Source organism: Peromyscus eremicus, chromosome 4 (genome assembly GCF_949786415.1).
Source record: "Peromyscus eremicus chromosome 4, PerEre_H2_v1, whole genome shotgun sequence".
Taxonomy (NCBI): Eukaryota; Metazoa; Chordata; class Mammalia; order Rodentia; family Cricetidae; genus Peromyscus; species Peromyscus eremicus.
In genome coordinates, this window is record NC_081419.1 from 46,960,473 (window position 1) to 46,983,452 (window position 22,980).

Sequence of the window (22,980 nt, forward strand, 5' to 3'; positions counted from 1 at the left end):
GACCTCAGGAGTCCCGAGTTGTCAAGATGGCTCCCCACTTGATACAACGTCTCCTGTTGAGTGTGGATAAAGACTGGTTGTCAGCAAACCCCAGCAGTCCTCATGTATCTGCTGCACACAGCACTGGATTTATAGGCATACATGACCATACCAGATTTTTTTACAGGTTACTGATATTTCAACATCAAAAGCTTATGTTTGCACAGAAATAAGTCTTTTCCACCAAGGCATCTTCCCAGGCTCTGCATTTATTCCCACATCCTCCTAGGAGCCTCAAGAATTTATCCCCATTTTTAACCCACCAGAAAAAAAAATCTAATACAATGTTTTCTTTGTTCTTTATCTGGCATATTATTTTTATGATGTATATCTTATTTTGTATATCTTATACATATATTTTATATTATACATGTATATATTTTGTATATATCTTATGATGTATATCCTTTCAAACAACTTCACTCACTGAAATTCCTCTAAATGATTATTACTGTATCACACTATATTACATTTAAGAACTAATTTAATATGTTAATTTCTTAAAATGTATTCCTCTTTGATGCATTTCCTTCTTACATTCTTCCTGCCTCCTCTTCTGCAATGTTCCCTGAACCTTGAAAGGGATTATATAGTGAGTCACTACCCCACCATTGAAACTTTTGTCTGTCATTAGTTTATGTATTAACTATTGTCCACTGAAGTAAGAAGTTTTTTTTTTCAGTTAAAACTTGATATAACACTACTGTATTGTATAAGCATGAATATTTAGAAGGCAGTTTAAAACTATGACCACTTAGCAAATCAGTGGTAGTAGGTTTCCCCCTAAGACAAATTACCTCTCTAGCTATGGACTCTTGACCAAGCTTATAGACCAAACATGAATACCCTCCTATGGAGTGAGCCACATTCCAATCAGAAAGTGGTTGATTACTGCTGGAAGTCTAACTCCAAGTGGGTCTGATGACCTGGGATGGGTGTGTGAAGCTGGCACAGCAAGAAACTATAACCATCTTTTTCAAAGAAGTGGCCCCATATAGCCTGGGTTGTTTTAATTTGTATAGTTCCAATAGTTTGTATGATCAGTTTTAAAATCAAACTTATTTCCTTATATTTCTAATAATAGTTACAATAATTGCCAGTTTGTTCCTTTACCTCATTCCCCTCCCATCCCCCAGCTTTCCCACTGGTAACCATTACCTATTTGATTCATAGCTCTAATGTCAGGAACATAAGCAGTGTTGCAAGAGATCAGGTTTTCTAACTAGGCACACCTACAGGTAGAACAGTGTGCCTAGCTGGCAGCATTTGAGGTTACAGCATCATGCAAAGTGGAAGAGAGTTTTGCCTCTAATGGTTAATATTTACCTCTAGTCAAATCTAAGTTCTCACAATTAACTCATCAGCCAAGGCTAAATCAATTCAGTCTTCATTCTGTACTACTCTATCTCCTATGGGGGATATACCAGGTTTTCTCCTATCATCCTGCAGACTACATAGCTTAAAAGCTTACTCCTAATAGTTGGCACTGCTTATCTTGTTCTCATGTCCCCTTCCTCTCAACTTCCTACAGTATTGGCACAACTGTTAGAAATGAGGGCGTTGTGGGTTTCTCTGATTCTGCTTCATCCCCTGTTCCTAGACTGTTCCCATTAACTCTTGATATCATCTGTTTATTTGCATTTCTCCTAGACTCTTGTGGTTAGAATCATTCTCACCAGAACAGTTATGAAGATTTATAATGTCATGAACTACTGTGACTCTTTCAGGGTAGTCACAAGGTGTGTTGGAAAAGCAACATCTTATTCTTGAGAATCCTGAAACTCATGATCACACTTGAAACATCAAAGGCTTTAGGAGCTGAATCAGGTCCTCTGTATATTTTTAACAACATCCCCTCTTGCTCATCAAGAGGAGAGTCATTTTCTTATGCAATAGCCATTTCATCCATAGCTCTGAGAAAGTGACACTAGAGGCAGCCAGCAATATGATTCGTATAAGGAAATCAAGGAGAGCAGGTAGCCCATATGCTCCTGGGGTCATGCCCAGAATTATGCAGCAAACTACCCATGGGTCTTGCCAAAAATGGGTCAGATTCTCCGGGGCCTTGACACAGGGAGAATTTTGTTCATGTTATTCTCAGGCTTTGTCCCCGAAAGAAGTCACACAAGACACTCTAAAGTCATGCAATAGAAGAAAGGAAAAAAGCATGGAAGTGTGTTGGGAATAAGGGGTACAGTAGAAAAGGGATGGAGGGAGAAAGGGAGTGAGGGGCAAAAAATACACTTATTCATTAATGTATGAAACTAACAAAATTTAAAATTTTAAAGATTTAAACATATATATTATATTTCACTGAGGAAAACAATGTATAATTTTATATTCAAAACTGTTGTTGACATGCAATGTCTATGAGTATGTTCCTTTCAGCCTTACATGGTTGGTTTACCTAGAACTCTACAGCTGTATGAAAGCAAACATCAAGCTTTATTTAGACAACCTTGTGAGGCTTTCTATTCAATATTCTGAGTTTCAATACAACCAACCCTTATTTTCCAGTGTTATTGCTTTGAAACAGGAAACTAAGCTGTCTTTTCCAGTAACACATGAGAGATCTTTGTTAAGACCTTTCCTGACTCTGATTTCAACAGATCCTCTCTGAGCCTCTAGCACAACAGAAGGATGTTGTCCATTCACCGAAGATCGCAGATTGGAGAGGAGAAAATTTGGCAAGTGGGCATATGACAGGTCAGAACTCTATTTAGTTCAAAGCAATTTGGTGGAGTAATTATTCAGACTAGGAGCAACTGGTATATGCCATGAGCCAATGAAAATTATTTATTACACATACAGTGAGTTCAAATAGAACTCAAATGGTAATAAGTTTGATATCAAACTTAGCATAGGCTGCAAATGGAAATGCCACTTTAAATCAATTTCAAAATATTCAGGCATCTGAGAAATGTTGAGCTATAATGAAGAGCAGTGAAAACAGGAAAATTGGTAAGAAATGCACCAAATATGAGGAGTACTAGGGAAAGGAAGCAGAAACTCATGATCCTGTGTGTGAAAATAGTACTAAAAACTTGACCCCTCTCAGTTCAGGATCGAAAGAAGTAGGCATGCAACACTAGCTTAAATTTCAACTACGATAGGGACAATAAAAAATTGATAAAGTTGTAAAGAACTCAAAAGAGATGCTTGTTCTAATAGAATACAATTGCCACAATCAGTGACGACTTCCCACCATGTATGAGTCTTAGGGAAGGAAAGGAGTTTGCCAGAAATAGTATTTTCAGATGGAAGAACCACAATAGTCATAAATGAAGGACAGAAAGGAAAAACAGTTTTGGTAAATAAAATGCAGGTTGTTTAACTGTCAGTGCCAAGATAGAAAATGGCTTATGTGGTGAGTTTGAATGTTTCTGTGGTATTTAAAAATGTGTCTTCATCCAGGCATTGGTAGTGTATGCCTTTAATCCCAGCAGACAGAGGCAGGTGGATCTCTGTGAGTTCGAGGACAGCCTAGTCTACAGAGTGAGTTCCAGGACAGTCAAGGCTACACAGAGAAACCCTGTCTCAAAAAAAAAAAAAAAAGAAAGAAAGAAAGAAAAGGAAAAGAAAGAAAAAAGTTGTCTCTGAGGGTTTGTTTACTGATACCACTATACTTCTGAAGATAATACAATGTAGTGTCTGTCCAAGTGGAATATTGATGTTTGGTAATTTCCAATATCTGTTAAGAAGCGTGTACCCAAGAAATGGGAATAATAGTCAAGTAAAGATCAGGCTTAATCAATTTCTTTTGAAAATAAAACTTTGATTTTTAATTTTTTACATGTATTTATTTGTTCATTCATTTATTATATGTGTTTTTTGTGGGTGACAGGGGCACATGATTACAACTTGAAGGAGTCAGTTCTGTATTGGTCGTGGGTATCAAACTCAGATCATTAGTATTGTCAGCAAGTACCTTTACCTACTGAGTCATCTTGCAATTCTGTGTTGCTATAAATACTGTGATTTTATTGAACTTTTCTTTGTACTTTGTTTTAAATGTTTGGGTTTTCAGCAGAACCAAACTTACATGTGACATCTGGAGAAGAACAGAACCAGAATGACAGCAGCAATAGCAGTCAGCCATTGGTGTGTAATTTTTCAATTTAAGATTCTCATTTAATATGCTTTGTTTAATAATGTAGCATAGACCAAATGGAATAATATTTTGTACTTCACTGAAGAATCTATAGAGATCATGTTTAATATTCAATTTGAAAAATGCTGAAATATATATAAAAATTACAATACTCATAAAATTTTTAAGAAGTTTTTCTTTTGAAGTGAGGGAAAATTTTTGAATTTTTGCATTCTATATATATGCATCCTTCCATGGTAAAGAAATATCATATTTGGATCTTATTAATTGACATTGTGAACAATGTAACCGATAGTGACTTAGTTGTGTTTATGGTTTGAGTAATCATTCCTATCAGGTCAAATTGTACTGATTCCTATTAACATTCAGTATCTGCAATGTCAAAAATGTAGTTTTTCCCTCTTGTCAGCAGCTGACTTCAATATTTGTACTATCAGAGAGTACTAGGTCATAAGATCAACTCAGCTATCGAGGATAAAAAATAAATGACACCTTCCAGAAAGGGACAGTTGATATTTGGATGTAAAGAATGGCATTCTAATGCATTTCATTTCAATGTAGAAATCTGGGAATTTTTATCCAACTGTTTTAATCTGCTAACTGGAGTAAATACAAGTATATATTATATTGAACTCATACAAATACTCATATTGGTACAAAAGACCATCATAGCATATAATTTGAATTACAATGTAGGAATTTGATTTTCTTTGAGACTGAATTGACTTTGGTTCCTAAATATTTTAAAATTTGCCTATTCTCCATTTACATAACTTTGGATAAATGGTTTAAATTCACTATAAATACTCACTACATAAGACGTTGTATAGTGATTTTTTTACGAGAGAACCCTGTATGGTGTTAAAGTCACATAACTTGATTTTGGTAAATTTCACACAATCAAGTTCATTCAAAAATTGTGAAGAGTTAAGATTGCTGTTCATGTTTTAATTTGGACTTAGGCTAAGGTAAATTTCCCTTTTATTTCAGAGTGTTTGTCAGTGTTTGGGGAGCAGATGAAAAATACAATATGAAGCTTAAAAGATGAATTTCATTCATTTACCTAGTTTTTCTTTTTCCATAGCCATGATAAGGCTAAATTTATTTTATTTTAAATTAATTGTAAATTTAGCTTTTTAAAACTTACCCTGACAATGTACTTAAGAGTCAAATCAAACTGATGTTTATAATTCCATCTTCAAAAAGAAAATTTCCCAGGAACCGGAACTAAGTAAGGATTGTGACAGAGGTAATGTGTATACATCTATCTGTTTCTCAAATGTAAAAGGTTGTGGAACTATTCATCAAACAAGGACAATTAAAATGGAAAATGATCACATATTCACTAGAAGAGAATGAGCATGAAAATCCATATACACTGTATTCCTGGATCATCTTCAGGCTTTTTATTTGTCTTCCAAGAAATATATTAAATGGGCTATTAATTTAGATTAAAACAATTATTTGTTACCAGAGCCACACAATATCACATTCTCTAAACTGACTGTTTAACATGAAATGAAATCTTGCAAGTAAAGCAAAAGAGGACACGAACGTCTTTTTTTTTTTAACATCCCAATCACAGTTTCCACTCCCTCCTCTCTCATTCTCTCCCTCCATCCACTCCCCAACCCCAATCCACTCCTCCTCTGTTTCTGTTCAGAAGGGGGCAGGCCTCCCACAGTATCTACAAAGCATGGCAGATCAAGTTGCAGTAAGACCAAGCACCCCCCTTGTATTAAGGCTAGGCAAGGCAACCCAGTCTGAGGAAGAGGTTCCCAAGAGCTAGCCAACACATTAGGGACAGTCACTGCTCCCATTGTTAGGAGTCCCACAAATAGACCACGCTACACAACTGTCACACATACACACATCTTTTTACACAGATGTGTCTTACAGACAGTGAACACTTTACATAGAAGACAGTGATTCAAAAGAAAACCATGAGGTGAAAAACACTTTAATGACAATATTGAACTACACACAGAAACGGGTCTTGTTAATTTAAACGATGGAAATAGAACCGGGCTCAGTGACAAAGTTGGTGAAACAAAGTTATTTTTATTTTAAAAAAGTGTCAGAATTCTTAGTAGCAAACTTCTGTTGCAGCTTAAACGGAAGAAGAAGACAGGGTACAGCTCCAAGATGGACACAGTGGAAAAACCATCTCGCGGTAACACTGCTGCCCATGCTTCTGCTGTGGGTGGTGGTGGTGCTGTTGTAGCTGCTGCTGCCATTTCTGATAATGGTATTAAAAGTGGATTCACCCTACAAAAGCATTGTGGGAAGTCTGGTAACTTCCACCAACTTCCTGTTACAACAATAAAGCATGTTGGGTAAGTATGGTAATATTTAACAGTGTATCACTGCTTTTGTGCTAAGAAACTAATTCTCACTTGGCCTGGTGTTCATGCTTAACAGATCTCATGCTTTTACTAAGGATGTTCAGTCTTGCACCGACATCAAAAGAATATAGTGAGATATTGTTCTACACTATCCTGAGGACTGATTTGTTAGAAAGATAACGGCAGGGCTGTAAGATGTGAGGAAAATGGTTTTCTGCTGCAGTGTTGTCAATGGAAGTTGACAAATACTTATTGAAGGATAAATTTGTAGCAGGTATCCCTGTTTCCTTCACAATAGCTTTTATACCCGCAGCTTAACTTCCACAATGAGGTCCTTCGTGGGTACAAAGATTCTAATTTAACAGTCACATGTTTGGGTGTCAAGTTGACAAGAGATGGGGTGGCCAAAGCTGTGCTGTCAACTTGACAGGATGTGTAGTATCAAAGAGACAAACCCCTACGGGCCTGTTTGGGAGCAGTTGTGTAGATTAGGTTAGCAGAAGCCCACCGTTACTGTAGGCAACATTGTCCACTGGGCTGGAGTGGAGAAAGTGAGCTGCTGTGAACCCCTGATCAACCCTAAATCCTTCTCCCCCTAACTAACTTGTTAGGTACTTTGTCATAGCAATAAGGAAAGAGACTTACACAATGTTCTAAACCACCGAGGGATGTTATTTTTTCTGTAAACAACCAGACAGTAAACACTTTAGTGTTTGTTGGCATTAAATTGCCTGTTGCTGTAGTTCAAAATCGGCTAGAGATAACAACTGAATAATGTGGATAATTTTTTTTTTAATCACAGTATTTTCAAGTGTCAGAATATAGTTCAATGGTACAATGCTTGGGTCACATGAGGCTGCCCTTTGTTCAAATACCCAGCACCACGAGGAATGATTGACAGAAAAAAAGAAAAAAAACTTCAGGCAAACAAATGGTTAAATGCAGCCCACAGAGACTAATTTAGTGACGTTTTGGCTAAGTACAAGATACTACTAATACAGTGAATTTTGTGTTTATTGTAACTCTATATACATTATATTCTCCTTTGTTAACATTTTGTTATGGAGCACATTATATTTCCACAGTGTTTTCATATATATTTAAATAAGCTCAGTTTGTAAATTTAATCTACTTTATGTAGTTTTATTCTTACTATAGAATTCATATTTTAATATAAATAATTACTTTGTATACTTATATTTGCTTAATGGAAAGTGCCCTAAGATTATACACCTTTTTAAATATATATTTTTTACTTTTTTTGAGATTTTCATACATGAGTACTATATTTACATTATTTCCACCCCTCCTTCTCCCCACTCCAACTCCTCCAATGTTTCCCAACTCCTCAAATTCATGACTTCTTTATGACTATTATATATATATATATATATATATATATATATATATATATATATATCCTGCTGAGTCCATTTAGTATTGTTCACATGTACATGTGTTTATAGTTGACCATTTGGGATTTGATAGCCTATCAAGGAAGTTGTCCTGGAAGGAATTGATTCTCCCTCTCTCATCAGCCATTGATTGGCTGTAGCCCCTCAGCTAGGCATAGTGCCCTGTGAAATACCCACTCCATTCACATTGGCGTGTCAACTGCTGTGGTCATTACGCAGGTCTGGTTTGGGCAACCTTATTGAGATATCATGTATGTAGTTTTCCAGACGTGTAGAAAACACTGTCTCATGGCTGGCAACTCATCCTCTTTATCTTACAATCTTCCTGTCCCCTCTTCCTCTTCTACAGTTTTCCCTAAGCCTTAGATGTAAGGGTTGCACTGCAGATACATTAGTCGGGGGTGGGCACCTATTTTAGTGAGAGCTTTTCCTACCAAAGTGCCTCCCACAATCAGGGTGGCCTTTCCACATCAATCAAGGCAATCAGGACACCTCCTCAAGTGAGGCTCCCTACTCAGTTGAGTCTAGTTTGTGGCAAGTTGACATTAAAACCATTTATAATAGCACCCTATTATCTCTTAACTTTCTGCATTTGGCCAGTTATGGATCTCTTCAGTAAGCTCTGTCTACCAAAAAAGAAGATTCTGTGATGAGGGATGACAGCTGCACTTTTCTGTGCTATAAATATTTAGAATACATTAGAAAATATATTAGTTTAGGAAAGTGGCAATAGTAGGTTCTCCTCTAGGGTCTAAAACCTCTCTGGCCAGGAATAGTTCACTAAGTTTACAGTACCAGGCATGGATTGCCTCCTATTGAGCAGGCCTTAAATCCAACTATACAGCTGTTCGTAAACCTCAATATAAACGTGGCTCTATTACACCATTAGAGATGTCTTGCTGAAGACACTATATACTTAAGTCATAAAACATAGAAAAATCAAGCTGATACTGATTCATCCCTATTGGCTAGCTTTCATAGTGCTGGAAGGCTCTATTCACGCTACCCAAATGGAGAAGTAATCATTAATTTTATCAGGCTGCAAGCCATGTGAGCTACAACAATGACTGTCATAGCAAGGTAAGCTCATTGGTTCAATAGTGGCACTGATGTCATGGGAATAACCAAACTCATTCCATTTGGATTTAAGGTCTGCTGCATGAAATGGAACCCATGCTTAGCACCATTACTGGGACCAAGAACCTTAAGAGATGGACACATTAGAGGCCCTAGAGGAGAACCTATCATTATTATTCTGCTAAATGGATAAGCTATTACACTGACACTAACTAATGAATTATCACCATACCTGTAGATTAGTGTATCCCTCAGTCATCATCAGGAAAGCCTCTTCTTGCCGTACATGTGGTTAAAACAGAGATTCACAAATTGTCAGTGTGCAGAGAATATGAGATCATGGAGTGCTCAGCCCTACCTGGAACATCTATACCATACCCCTTCCCCTAAGACTCGGGTGCAGAGAATAAGAGACTACAGAATGCCCAGCCCTATATATATATATATATATATATATATATATATATATATATATATATATATATATATATATATATATATATGACCCCATTCTCCCAAGGCCAGGGATCATTATGAAAGAGAAGGTGAAGAGATAACCAAGAATAATATGGTCATCTTCAAAAGCATAAAAACTGTCATTATAAAAGTAAAACTGTGTTCACAAGACATTTCTCTGCCTTTTTCTTTCATGGTACATGTTTTCTGTGATTTTAAATACTTCATCTAAGTCTATTATTACTATAATCCAAAGCAAAACAAAAATTGTACCACATATTGAATTATTAACCTTCTTTTCTTTTTTTTTTTTTTTTTTTTTTTGGTTTTTCGAGACAGGGTTTCTCTGTGTAGCTTTGCGCCTTTCCTGGAACTCACTTGGTAGTCCAGGCTGGCCTCGAACTCACAGAGATCCGCCTGGCTCTGCCTCCCGAGTGCTGGGATTAAAGGCGTGCGCCACCACCGCCCGGCTAACCTTCTTTTCTTAATGTCAATTCCCAAGAGCAGTGAACTCTGGCCTTTTAGTGTAGCCTTCAAGCCTAGGGTAGGGTTAACCTCCACTTGTTTCTGAGTATTCTCCTTTTAATTCCAAGTTCCTGGAAACATGTCTGTGCCATAAAGTTCTGCTTCCATTTTGTTCTCTGAGTAGAATCATTTTCTTGGGTTTTTGTTTGCTTTCTTGTTTGTTTTTGCGTGGCTCCTCTTTTCCATGCTGTCCTTCTAGACTTCCTTGTGCTCAGGCATAATTTTCACATGCTTTCTTAGATGTCATCTTGACAATTAGCTATTCATTCTGAATTGGCTCAGGATTGCAATAATCTAACTGTATGTTAAAATTATTACCTAAACTGTCATGTACTGTGTTTTAATTTTTTTATGTAATAAAAATATGCAAATGCATGAGTCATAGTAAATACATCCTAATAATTCATTTATTCCTTTGCCAGAATCATCATAGCTATGTTTCTATCATTTCATGGGCTATTGCAAAATATCATATATGTCAATCTAATAGCCATTTACTTTCTGCAGAAAAGATAAAGAACTCATAATTGTTTAATGCAAAAGTCATGCAGCATGGGTTGTTGCTTTTAAATTATGAAGTTTCAAAATATAACATCCTTATTTCCTTTTATTAATAGTTTTATTGGAATACATCATACATTCCATTAGTATTTGTTTAATGCAGGCATAAATAGTTGAACAGACAAATACACTTGTTCAGGAATGTCTTTAGAAACATAAACCATTTATTGAATGTAAATTTCCAAAATTGCATATATATCTAGTCTTTTTTAATTTTTTAAATATTAAGGTGGAAAATTACTTACAATTATAACCAGAAATGCAACAATAGTATAAATTTACCTACCATTGTTTCAACTGAAATGTTTGAAGACAGATACAGTGTTCGCAAATAATAAGAAACGTGTGCAGCCAGCATTCCTGGGTTTGAGATGGTCCGCCACTGACAAGCTTTGAGCACTTAGTGAAGTGCTGTGGACTTCCTTCTCCTAGTCCTTTCATAGATAAAATACTGGCATTTGCTGCACATAATTGTTATGAGAATTAAACTGAATTTAAGGGCAGTGGAGGTCCTGAACAAGCTCACTCCTATCTTCACTATGAGAGGATTGAACTTCTTGGAGAAATTATATATTATTCCTCAATAGGGGTTAACATCCATAAAGATTTATTTTTATAGAAAGTGACAATAACAAAAGTCAATATATTTCTTTCCATAAAATAATACTAGTAATATCATATATTCTTGTGGCGTTCACTGTCAGAAAGTTTGCTCAGAATTTAATTATCTGGATAGTTTTAGTGATGTCTTATTTTTTCCCCTTAATGTTACTTTCTATTTTAACTGAACTTCCCTTGTGGAAGCTTATCATATTTGAAATGATTTATGAATTTTTGAGTAGGATAAATCACAAATGCATGGGTTTTCTATAAACATAATAGTTCTCAATATTATCTGTGCTTTTCATATTTAAATATTGAGCAGAAACTTCTGTCTTCTTTGTAGGCTGAATAAGAAAACATGTGATGAAAAGAACAAGGTACTGTAAAAATAAATTTAAAACGGTATTTTACTCAAAATAATTTACAAAGAAAGTGATACATTATAAAATACGTGTGAAATACATCATAAAGACTAAAGTGAAGAGATCTAGAAGTTTTTGTTATCTGTTGAAATTTGTATTGAAGCAGTGACAAAGACTAGCCATTGATAATCTTTTGAAAACTCTGTTCCCTTCGTACCTACAAAAAATTCTAATCATAAAGATGTATAGCTAATATATTGATACATTTACCATATAGTATAAGCATTTGAGGATGTTCCTGATATTGTATGGTTTATTTTGAAGGCTGTAGAACACATGGATGCCATGGATGATCACCAGTTATCCGAATCAGTCTCTGAGAATGATGATTTACCTGATTATGACAATATATTGATGATAGTTGACCAACTTCAAATGAACTATAAAGGTAATAACCTCACATAAATGTAATGCTTTAGTATTAATGCTGAGGCAATCTTAAAGTCAGAATTTGGGCTTGTACATAGAGGACTTTTAGTTGTCTAGATTTTTGGTATAGTGTGAGACATAAGAATGCAGGTTAACCTACTATTTTCTCTGCACATTTTTAAAGAGGTTGACTTTTCACTAAGTCATATTTTGGAAACTGTATTAGAAGTAAGGAGTCTGTATCTGGAACATTTTCTGTTCTTTCTATTGTGTGTTCTGTTGTGAAAGTTACTATGGCTCTGTAGAGTGGCTGTAAATCAGCATTAACACTGCTCCTCGGGATTGCTTTGGCTATTCGTATTCCTTCTGAATTCTAACTTTTTTTTCTCATTCTGTTAAAAATTTCATTAAGATTTAAGAAAAGACTGTACTACTTTATAAGTCATTTCCAGAAATATATCTGTTTTATAAAGTAAATTCTAATATTCTGAGTATGAGCCTTCTCTTCGTCTTCTGGTTTCTTCTTCAACTTGTATCTTTTCAGTGAGAAAATTAATTTTTTAAACAATTTCCACATTTTGTCTGTAGCTGATTTGTCTGCAGCCATAATGTATGCAACTTTAAATCAACACACTTTCAACATAATTCTGCCCCCTCTTTTTGCTCACCCTCACTGCAATTCTGTCCAAAACAGGGAGGGTTAAGAAATACATTAATCTAAGGGTATAATGATAAGTTCCTAGTAGTAGATGGAATACTATGTCTAGGCTTCTTGGCACAGAAATGGTACCAGATGTGGGTTTCATTTTGTGGAGTAAGGCTTAAAGCCAATCAGAGAGTGGTTGGTTATTCCCATGATATTCAGGCCACTAGTGCACAGCTGAGCATATCTTACCAGGCCAGGTGCTGTTTTTAGCTCTCGGGGTTCACAGCTGGGTAAGATTGGTGATTTTTTCCTCTGGAAACATGCATATTACCTTCCAACACTATGAAAGCTAGCCAGTAGGGATTAGTCTGTCAGACTAGTAACAGCTTAATGTGCCTAAATTCTATGACTCAACTTCATGGGGTCCTCAGCAATAGGGTCTTACTGTCAAAGTCTTCAGGACAATCATAGCATTGGCAATAACTTGTTATGTTTTGTGGACTGTGGGACTTCACTGGCCCATAGTTACAAAAGAGTGAATCCATTCCTGTCACTGGGCTTCTTATTTGTTAACCTGCAGAGTCTACTAGGGGCACTGTTGTTCTGTTAAAAGGTAACTCCATTTTAACACATTCTCTATTTCTCTTGCTCCCCCCCAGTCCATACGCACGCGCACGCATGCGCGCACGCACACACACACACACACACACAAACACACACGCATATGTATATATGTATGTATGTATATGTACACATATGCATGTGTATGTTAAGCTTCTATAGTGGAAGATATTTCCATATGAAATTTTAATAATGTCTAGTGTTTTTATTTACTCCCTATATTATACCCTCTCCCCTGCCCTCTCACTCCCCATCCTAATTTAACCTTTTCAGTTTCCATTAATCCTCTTTAACCCTTGATACCTCTGCTTCCTATCGGCTCACCTTGAAGGATCCTCCACCCACCATGGCTCCTCAGTAATCTCTTGACTTCTCTGGGCATTCCAAATGAAACATATATATTTGAAGATTCAAAGCCAATATTTATAAATGGGAGAAATATATTTGTAAGTCTGGGTTACCTTACTCAGAGTGATTGTTTCCAACTCCATCCATTTACTTATGTATTGCTTAATTTTGTTTTTCTTAATAGTTGAACAATACACTATTTACCACATTTTGATTATTCATTAATTAGTTGATGGACATCTTTCCATTTCCTGGCTATTGTGAATAAACAGCAATGAACATTGATAATACCATATCTCTGTAGTGGGATTTAGAATACTATGAGTATATGCCAAGAATGGTATCACTGGATCATGTGGGAGATCTACTTTTAAATATTTGAGGAACTTTCATGATGATTTCCATAATGGTTCCATCAGTTTGCATTCATCCAAGCAGTAAATAAGTGTTCCCTCCCCCCATACTGATGCCAGCATTTGTCATAACTTATTTTTTTTTTATTTTAGCCCTTCTGAGTGAAGTAAGATGAAATCTCAAAGTAGTTTTAATTTGTATTTCTCTGATGGATAAAGATGTTGAAATTTTTAAATATTTATTAGCCTTTTATATTTCGTCTTTTAAGAACTAATTTTTGTTCAGTTTTATGTTATGTGTGTCAGTGTTCTGCCTGTGTGTGTATCTGTGTCTCACATTCATGCATCGTGCCCACAAAGGCCAGAAAAGGGCACTGGATTCCCTGAAACTAGAGTTACACATGGTTGCCAGTTGCTATATGGGTGCTGGGACTTGAACCTGGGATCCTTGAAAGAACAGCAAATGTCTTAACCACTGACCCATCTCTCCAGCCCTATGCCCAATTTTTCACTTGGGTTGTTGGTTTTCTTGATTTTTTTTTTTAGTTCTTTATATGTTCTGGATACTAACAATTTGTCAATTATATAACTGGTAAACATTTTTTACCATCTGGTGACATCCTTCTTTGCTCAAGTGATAGTGTCTTTTGCTGTACAGAACCTTTTTAGCTTTTTAGGTCCTATTTATTAATTTTGATTTTAATGTCTGAGCTATCATAGTTCTGTTCAGAAAAGTCCTTTATGCCGTTCAAGCACATCCCCTACTTTCATCTGTATCAGATTCAGGGTATCAGATCTTATGTTGAGATCTTTGATCCATTTGGAGTTCAATGTTGTACAGAGATGAAGATCAAGTTTCATTTCTCTAAGTGCAATTATCCTGTTTGATCAGCACCAGTTTATTCTTACATATTGGCCTGCATAACTTCTCATGCCAAGGAACCTAGACATTAGTAAGGAGACTTATTTACATTAGTAAAGAGATAAACATTCTCCATGCCTGAAGCACATTGTCTCATAATTTATTGGATGTATTTTGCTTGTTTTCACTTTTCAGTATTTTTGTTTATTCCTTCATGATTTCATGCATGTGTATAATGTATATTTTGTAATGTATAATGTCACCTCCTTTACACTCCTTTATCCTTCCCCAACTTCCTCTGAATCTCTACTCCCAACAAGTTTCCTATCTATTTTCATGTCCTTTTTATAAGATCTACTACATTTAATTAGGTTCCCCTAAATGAACATGGATGTGGGGGTTACTTACTAAAGCATGGGGCAACAGAAAAATGATTCCTCCCTTCCACCAGTAGGGCCACGTAAGTCCCTTCCTCACCCATGATCAAATGTTGCCACACTCAATCTTGTGCGAATTTTTGCAGCTGCTGTGAATTCCTGACTACGATGGGCATTTAATGTCACAGCACTAGTCCCCATCTTCCAGCTCTCACATTCTTTGTAGTATTTTATTTTTGTGTGTAACAGCACTCTAATCAGAGTCCATTTCTCCTCCTTACCCAGAAGGATTTGCAGCAAAGTCCAAGCCCACTGTCTAGACTGGCTAGGATCTTCTTCACCTTCTGAACAGATGTTTATAACTCATACTTTGATTCCTAGTGTAGCAGTCTCTTCCTGTGGGAAATCTTCCTGGGCATAATGCAAAAAGATACTCTGTGGAACCCCAGGACTCTGCTTTGGTGTAGCATCCATCTGAATGGATGGTTATAATGGTCATTTTATCTGTCTTCTCCATCAGATTTAAGCTAAATAAAAGCAGTTGATTAGTCAGCTTTATTTGAAAATTTTAGTGTAATGTATTCCAAACTGTAGTCATTCAATATGTCTTTGTTTGTCTTGAATGACAGAATATGAAAATGTACAAACCTTTGCATACAGAAAATGCATTTCGTTTCTACCCACTCTTTTCCTGATGTAGATTCTGGAAGACGGTTGGAAATCCAGGATGCAGTTCATTCATATAAAATGATAATAGGACGTAACCAAAGTCACTCAGAGTTACTTACAGAAAAAAGTAATAAAATAAAAAACCAAGCTAGTGAAGTGCTAAAGAAGCCACAAGAAACAGAAAAGAGGAAATCACGGCTCAGGTGTAGAAATGAAGAACAGCAACCAGAACCGATTGATGTGGGGTATGAATATTCACATTACAGAAGTGTGAACAGTTAGGGCAGACTACAGATTTTTAGGGAAAATTTTAAGTGCTCCATTACCTTATGGACATCTTTCATTTTATCATTTTGAGAACATCTATTAAGTTTATTAGCCCATTTGTTGGTTGAATGATCTCAGGGTTAGTATTTAATTTTAGAATTATATTGGAATATAGGATTGTGCCCTCTGCAAATGGGTATTTTGATATTCTCCTTTCCTGTTGTCAATCCTTTAAATTATTTCTCTTGTCTTACTTCTCTGGCTAAATCTGTGTGTGTGTGTGTGTGTGTGTGTGTGTGTGCGCGTGTGCGTGTGCGTGTGCGTGTGCGTGCGTGTGCGTGTGTGTGTGTGTGTGTGTAGTTTATATATATATGTGTGTGTGTGTGTATGTATATATAATTTTAATTTGTATAACACATAGTGCGTTTGAAGAAGCAATTGGGTTTGTTTTTCCATGCTGTTTTTCTCTTAAGCAGCAATGTGAAGCTTCATTTTTCTATTAATTCCAAAAGCTCATTATTAGTATTCAACAAAGACCATATTTTAGCATCAGCAAAAGAAGTATATGTAATTTTCAACTTTTCACTTTACTGAATAATTTAAAATATCCTTTTCTATAGACACAGAATTGCTAGTGACAGGGACTGGTCAATTCCCTGAATAGTCCTTAATTATACTCTTTCTAGTCTATATGTCCTTTGGACAGACTGAATTCTGAAAATAGAGATAACATTGTAAAGGAAAGTATCTGACAATATAAAATACTATACAATAATAAACTTACTTTTCACCAAAATGAATTTTAATGCCAGCCTGTTCAATTTACAGATTGGCTGGAAAACAAGAAGCACAACAAAGAAATGCTCATTATCTCTATGAAAAAATTAGGAAGCAATTAACTGAAAAAGAAGAGCAATATAAAAAAGAAAAACAACAACTTGAAACGCGCCTTGGAGCACAAGATATGGAACTGAGGCATCTCAGAAATGATATGATTAAGGTAAATTTACTGGTGAAAATTCACACTTCTAAACTTTTTTCAATAATGTGACTTATATCTTTACTTGTTTAATACAGGGAATCCTGTTTTGCTTAAGGATGAGAACACAATCAGGGAAATAGAGAGCTGGGAATTTTCAGCAATGTACAAACATTGTAAGTCTGTGTTTGCATGAATTTGGGGCATCTACTGCACCATTAAGGCAAACCCTCTCGTATGGGCTCTGCTGTGCACACCGGCCACTCTGAGCAGAACATTGGCGTGTGCTGTGAAAGTGTACTGTATTGGTTTAACTTTATGTCCCCTGGAAACTAAATTCAGAGATTTTTCATTTATAAATTACTTCTTGGAAATCTTGGCCCTCAAGTTATGATTAATATATGTTTTCCAAGTGAAGAAACGGCAAGTCAGTTGGGTTTAATCCACATAAATGTTACTATAAGTATTTTTTATTGAAATATGTCCTATCTTGATTTTAAAGGTTTTCTAAAAAAAAAAATTGTCACCAAGCACGTTTGCCTACACCAAAGAACTGTGAGAACTTTGTTTTGTTTTTATTATATTTTCCCTAATCTTTGCTAATTTCATATGTATGCAACGTATTTTGATATCTGTCCTCACTCCCCTTTCCAACTCTCCCTAAGCATATGTTCCTCCAAACATCATATGCTTTTAGAGTTAAAGATTTATTCTATTTCTGTGTGTGTCTATGTGTACATGTGTGTGTGTTTGTGTTTGTGTGTGTGTATGTGTGTGTGTGTGTGTCCACATTCGCATGTGGGTGACTTCAGAAATCAGAAAGGATGTCAGACCCCTTGAGCTTAGTTACAGAGTGTTGTGAGCCACCTGACTTGGGTTCTGGGAAGCAAACTCAGGTCCTCTAAAAGAAAGGCAAGTGCTCTTAACTGCTGAGCCATCTCTCTATTCCCCATGTCTTTATTATTATTATTATTATTATTATTATTATTATTATTATTATCACACTTAATCCAGTTGCCGCTGCTCACATGTGCAAGGGAGTGAGGCTATTCACTGAAGCATGAGCAATCTACTACCGAGTGCTACTGAAACATAGTGAGCTGTACGTTATTGTGAGTGAAGAGGAATTTTGGCTAATGGAACTGCTGGGTGTTTGAAGAAGTTCTGGGATTTACACAAGGTCGCACGCTCTCATTCCTGTCCCTCTCAATGGTGTGAAACTTGATACAGTGCAGCCGTGTGTAAGACCTTTTCCCTTCTCACATATTCTGCCAAAAATACCAAATTCTGTTAGAATATCTAATGTAACCATGGTTCTAAAGCTAATAGCAAAGGCGGGCAGTTTCTGATGTGTCCACAGCCCTCTAAATTTTTTACATAGTTTCCTAGTTCAATCTTCCCTGGAGTCCATTGAGTTAGATATTACTATTTTTATTTTATAGATAAAGAAATTGAGGTATATCAAATTAACTTCCTCTAAATACATGGCCAGTAATTGCATACCTATATACTCAGGCATTTCATCTGTGTAGACACTGCCTCTTACATGCTTCCATGAAGCATTAGTTACCCAGTGGGAGACTGATGTATTTCACTGGTCTAGTTTTACCAATCATATGCATGAAATTTTCAAATTACAGTCAATGAAGAGGTGTTTTGAATATAAAAATAGAAATGCTTACCATAATAACATCTTCTGATTTTCCTCATGATGCCAACTTTGTCAGTTTGGATTTCTGAAAATTATTTCAAATGCTGACTGTGATACTATATAGCTTGACTGCAGAACTTGGGAAGTGGACACCAGAAGAATCATGAGTTTATTGTCTGCTTGGAGTACGTAGAGAGACACTATCTCAAAAAAAAAAAAAAAAGATTTCAAATTAGGATAATGTGTTTCAGTCTAAGACCAGGGTCAACAAGCTTTCACTTGAGAGACTGGTTTTGTGAGCCGTGAGGTTCCTGTTGCAACAGGTCACTCCACTCTGAGGAAGAGCGTAAAGGGAGTGTCTTCCTGTAGAAATTCAGCATATGGATGGTTGATGAGCGGATTTGTCCCTGAGTAGTCAATCACATGTCCTGTCTTTTCTCTTTCTGTTAGCTGCAAGAAGCATGGAATCAAAAGGCCGAGGCTGAAGACAGTGATGGGATGACAAAGGGACATCTACAAAGGTACGATTTAAAGTAGCACATAAAAGTGTTTTAACACACACCAGCCATGCAATAGTGGAAATACAACCCATGTGATAACATGTATCAGTTTAGGGTCTCTTCTTCCATGCATTATTTGCAGTATGTATTTAGGGTTTTGGAAGAGGCTCAGAGTCAGAAGATGTGAAAATGCATAAGCTTAACATCCTGAGGTTCAATCTCCAACAAAACAAAACAAAAAGAACTAAGGACTAATTGCTCACACCACATCTCCATTCTTCACATTAACTGTGAAACTCAGACAGAAATAAGATGTATTTACCAAATTACCTGCCTTTCAAATATTTCATCAGAAATACATATAATCAGATCCAGATTCAAATGCTTCTTACATTTTTGATAATTTTTAATTAATCTCAGAGTAATTGGTGGAAATATACCTTTTAGGGTAGAACAAGAAATTTTCAAGTTAAAAGAAACCATCAAAAAGCAAGCAGAGACATTAGAACAACTTGAGAGAAAACTATTAAGTAAAGATAAAGGTTTGGTAAGAACTGAGAGTCTGGTAAGTTCACCTTTTATTAATTTCTACTCTGCTGAATTGGAAATTGTCTTTCTCTAGTTGTTGGGTGTAGGAATATTGTAGACAACAGTAGAATTTTGATGGATAAAGCTGTTTGTTGTGTTCATGTGTTCATGTTGTTACCACTGGTGCAAGTCCTCGTAATTTTAAACTAGTTGACCAAATCCATATAGTTAACTATGTTGATAGTAATATGTTAATAGAAAAGATAGGAATTGTTTTAAACCAAATTTTTAAATATGCAATATTTCACTATGTTCCTTTAATGATAAGCACTCAGATTTTTTTTTTTTTTTTACATTTTGTCCATTCTGACAAAAATAGTGCTGGAAATTGATGTACAGACACCTGTTTGAGTAATGTTATATTTTACAAATCTTTCAATCTTTCAAGAAATTTGACACTTTGTACATTCCTGAATTTATCTTGGAATCTGAACCTGTCAGTGAATTTTTAGAACTAATTATAATAATTTTTGAGACTTAATGATAGTAATCATTATTCATAGTTCTTTCCCAAGAAATGTGTTTTTCCCTTTGGAATCTCAAAAAGGAATTAAAACCTGTTGAAATGGAGAAATAGCTGCTTGGACAAGGGACTGTAATAGAACAGACTCCCTTAGTGTTACAGGTTTGGAAAAGATTTTTTAGTTTACTCTTGTTCATTAGCTTTTCAAGGACTTTGGAGTCCAACCTTGGCATGTATTGGTCTATATAATTCTTGGATGCTAATTTATAAATGTCTAATGAAAGATACGTAACTATCCATATAAAAGCAGAATTCTGCCATTCATACGTTTGTTTATGGAAATGGACACCACAATACTCCACTGTGAAAACTCCTTCAATCCAGTGGGGTCATTGCATCCATGAGTTGGTTGCCCAACGTGATGATTGCTGTTGGTTCCTGCAGTTCTGTTTAACAGTCTCCTCTCAATGAAGGTAGGGACTTTGTTGATTGAACTTTCTTGTGGCTGCAGAAGCACCATTGGTTATCGAGACTCGGAAGTCTTTGAGGCAACTTGTGGGATATGTAAAGCACTGTGATTTGGCATGCCGCTCTTCCCATATGATCAAGTGTCAGACAAAGAGAGTTCTGTGCAAGTCCCTCAGACTTGTGGTTTAATCTTGACATCATTTCATCATTTCTTTCATCAAAATCATTTCAACATCCTTATTTATTTTCTTACCAAGGGAAGGAAAAAATGGAATTATATGTTAATTAACAAATATTCAAATCTCCTTCAGACTAAAGCAACTGAAATCAGATGTGTGCACATACACACAATAATGAATCAATATTTTTTAATTTTGGTCAGATACAGTAAACAAGGAAAAATTTTACAGCCTACCATTTTTTCACACATTTAAACTTTCAGGAAAATTATTGACTAGAACTACAGAAATGTAATGCATTGCAATTTATATTACAGTTATTAAAATGTACAACTTCTCAACCCTTTTAATTTTTTTCCAGATACAAGCAGGTCAAGAATTTTTTACTAATTTCAGAGAAATTTATACTACTTCAGTAATGAATCAGCTGGAACTCAGAATCCAAAGTCTGGAAAGCAAGATCTCTGAAATGAAGACTCAAACACGTGATGATGTAATAGTGCTGGAAAACTATAACAAACTTCATCAATCACATAAACTGAGACAGTGAGTCAAGACAAAGAATTTTAGAATAGTAGAATAGTAATTTAGCTCCGCAATCATCTGTCAAAAGTGTATTTTAACAAAATGACATTATATATATATAAAGACTAACTAGAAAATACAGTCCTGGAAAACAACGAGGACAAATGAACTGAGTTATAGGAAGCTAATCAGGATGACATTTCCCCTTTATATACTGGTATGTTCTCTCTTAGTATTTTCATATTTATCTTGGTTTCTTAGATTTTTTTTCAATAAATTTGTTGATGCTTTTTAATTAATATACTTATATTGCTACAACTTTGCTTGCCCACATTCCCAGAGATATAAATGTTGAATGAACACTTGAGTGTTTTCTAGAATGTTGTAGCATAAACTCTCAGTGCCAAGGACAGCTGGCATTGCCCCTTCTGGATATTGTTTACCACTAGGCAGCTGACCTTGACTCTGACCCTGAGCATTCCCACTAGAGAAAACCTATACACAAACAGTTCTTCTGATCACTTATACTCTTCATAAAGGCACACTCACAGCGTAGGAAAATATTAACATGACATGAAATATTTCACACAGTGCTTCCAAATAATTCCTTCTTCAATGTGTGGTGCTGTGTGGGAGACAGATTAGCCAAGTTCTATGTCTGACCAGTTGGTTAGGGGAAAAATGAGAGACTACTTGCCTCCCATTCTTCACAGGACTGAAGCCCAGCTGAAGGAGGTCACTGCCCAGTTCCTCATACTGATTCAGCACAATATGTCATTACTAAACATGCTAAGCTCCATACTTGCCTCGGAGTGTTGCTGTGTCGCAAGTTTTCAGAGCAGTTTGGGAAGTCTCTTTACCCAAGAGAACATGGTGACTCCCACATCAGGCCCACAATCTTCAAAGCACCACATAACAGCCAACCTGGGTGTGGTTAGTATTACTATCATTTTTATCCTCTGAGTAATATGATTTTTTGATGTGCAAACTACTGAATTATTTAGTTTTTTAAATACTTTTAAAATTTCATTCCTGTTTATTTAGTATTTTGGGGGTATGAACAGCAGGTAGTTTGAGGCCAGAGGACAACTTGGGTATGTTCATTGTCTCTTCCAAATATGTGTTCCCTAATGCTTAGAACTGAGTTCATCAGGCTTGGTCAAAGACACTTTGACCTGCAGAACCCTAACCCTGGTCCTGTTCAGCATCTCGGGTATTGGTTGATAGAAAATGCAAACCCCTGTGTGGATGCGTGATGTTAGTAATGGTGTTTTCACTTAGAGTCAGTTACACCTAAAACACATAATCAGAAGCAGGCACTTCCCAAAAGTGAAATGTTTCTGGGGCATCCTCAGATGCAGGCACAACCAGAAATCAAATGCAACCACAACCAGAAAAACAATTATTAACAGGCATAAGTTAAAAAAAGCTGTGTTTTGTTATATAAATTTCAGCCATATAAAAGGGTGAAAATGCCAATCAATTTGAGTTGCTTTAGAAAAAGTCCTCTGCTTTCTTTCACTTGTATGTCTGTCAGCATGCTATTACAACATCTAGAGAA

At 35.9% G+C, this 22,980-nt stretch overlaps 1 protein-coding gene across 4 annotated transcripts in view; it reads left to right on the top strand.

The window, feature by feature from the left end:
• Positions 1–2,647: 2,647 nt before the first annotated feature.
• Positions 2,648–22,980, top strand: part of LOC131909192 (ankyrin repeat domain-containing protein 26-like) — a 31,096-nt gene continuing 10,763 nt past the window's right edge. Inside the window, exons 1-11 of one of the 4 annotated variants that reach the window (XM_059260609.1) lie at positions 2,654–2,745; positions 4,067–4,140; positions 6,260–6,486; positions 11,476–11,509; positions 11,819–11,942; positions 15,831–16,044; positions 16,895–17,066; positions 19,147–19,217; positions 19,644–19,761; positions 21,256–21,440; positions 22,133–22,352. In XM_059260609.1, coding sequence (XP_059116592.1) covers positions 2,739–2,745; positions 4,067–4,140; positions 6,260–6,486; positions 11,476–11,509; positions 11,819–11,942; positions 15,831–16,044; positions 16,895–17,066; positions 19,147–19,217; positions 19,644–19,761; positions 21,256–21,440; positions 22,133–22,352 — 1,446 coding nt within the window. In that variant the 5' untranslated portion in view covers positions 2,654–2,738. Of the gene's footprint in view, positions 2,746–4,066; positions 4,141–6,259; positions 6,487–11,475; positions 11,510–11,818; positions 11,943–15,830; positions 16,045–16,894; positions 17,067–19,146; positions 19,218–19,643; positions 19,762–21,255; positions 21,441–22,132; positions 22,353–22,980 lie in introns of all 4 variants that reach the window. The other 3 variants (XM_059260610.1, XM_059260611.1, XM_059260612.1) reach the window with 3 other exon arrangements.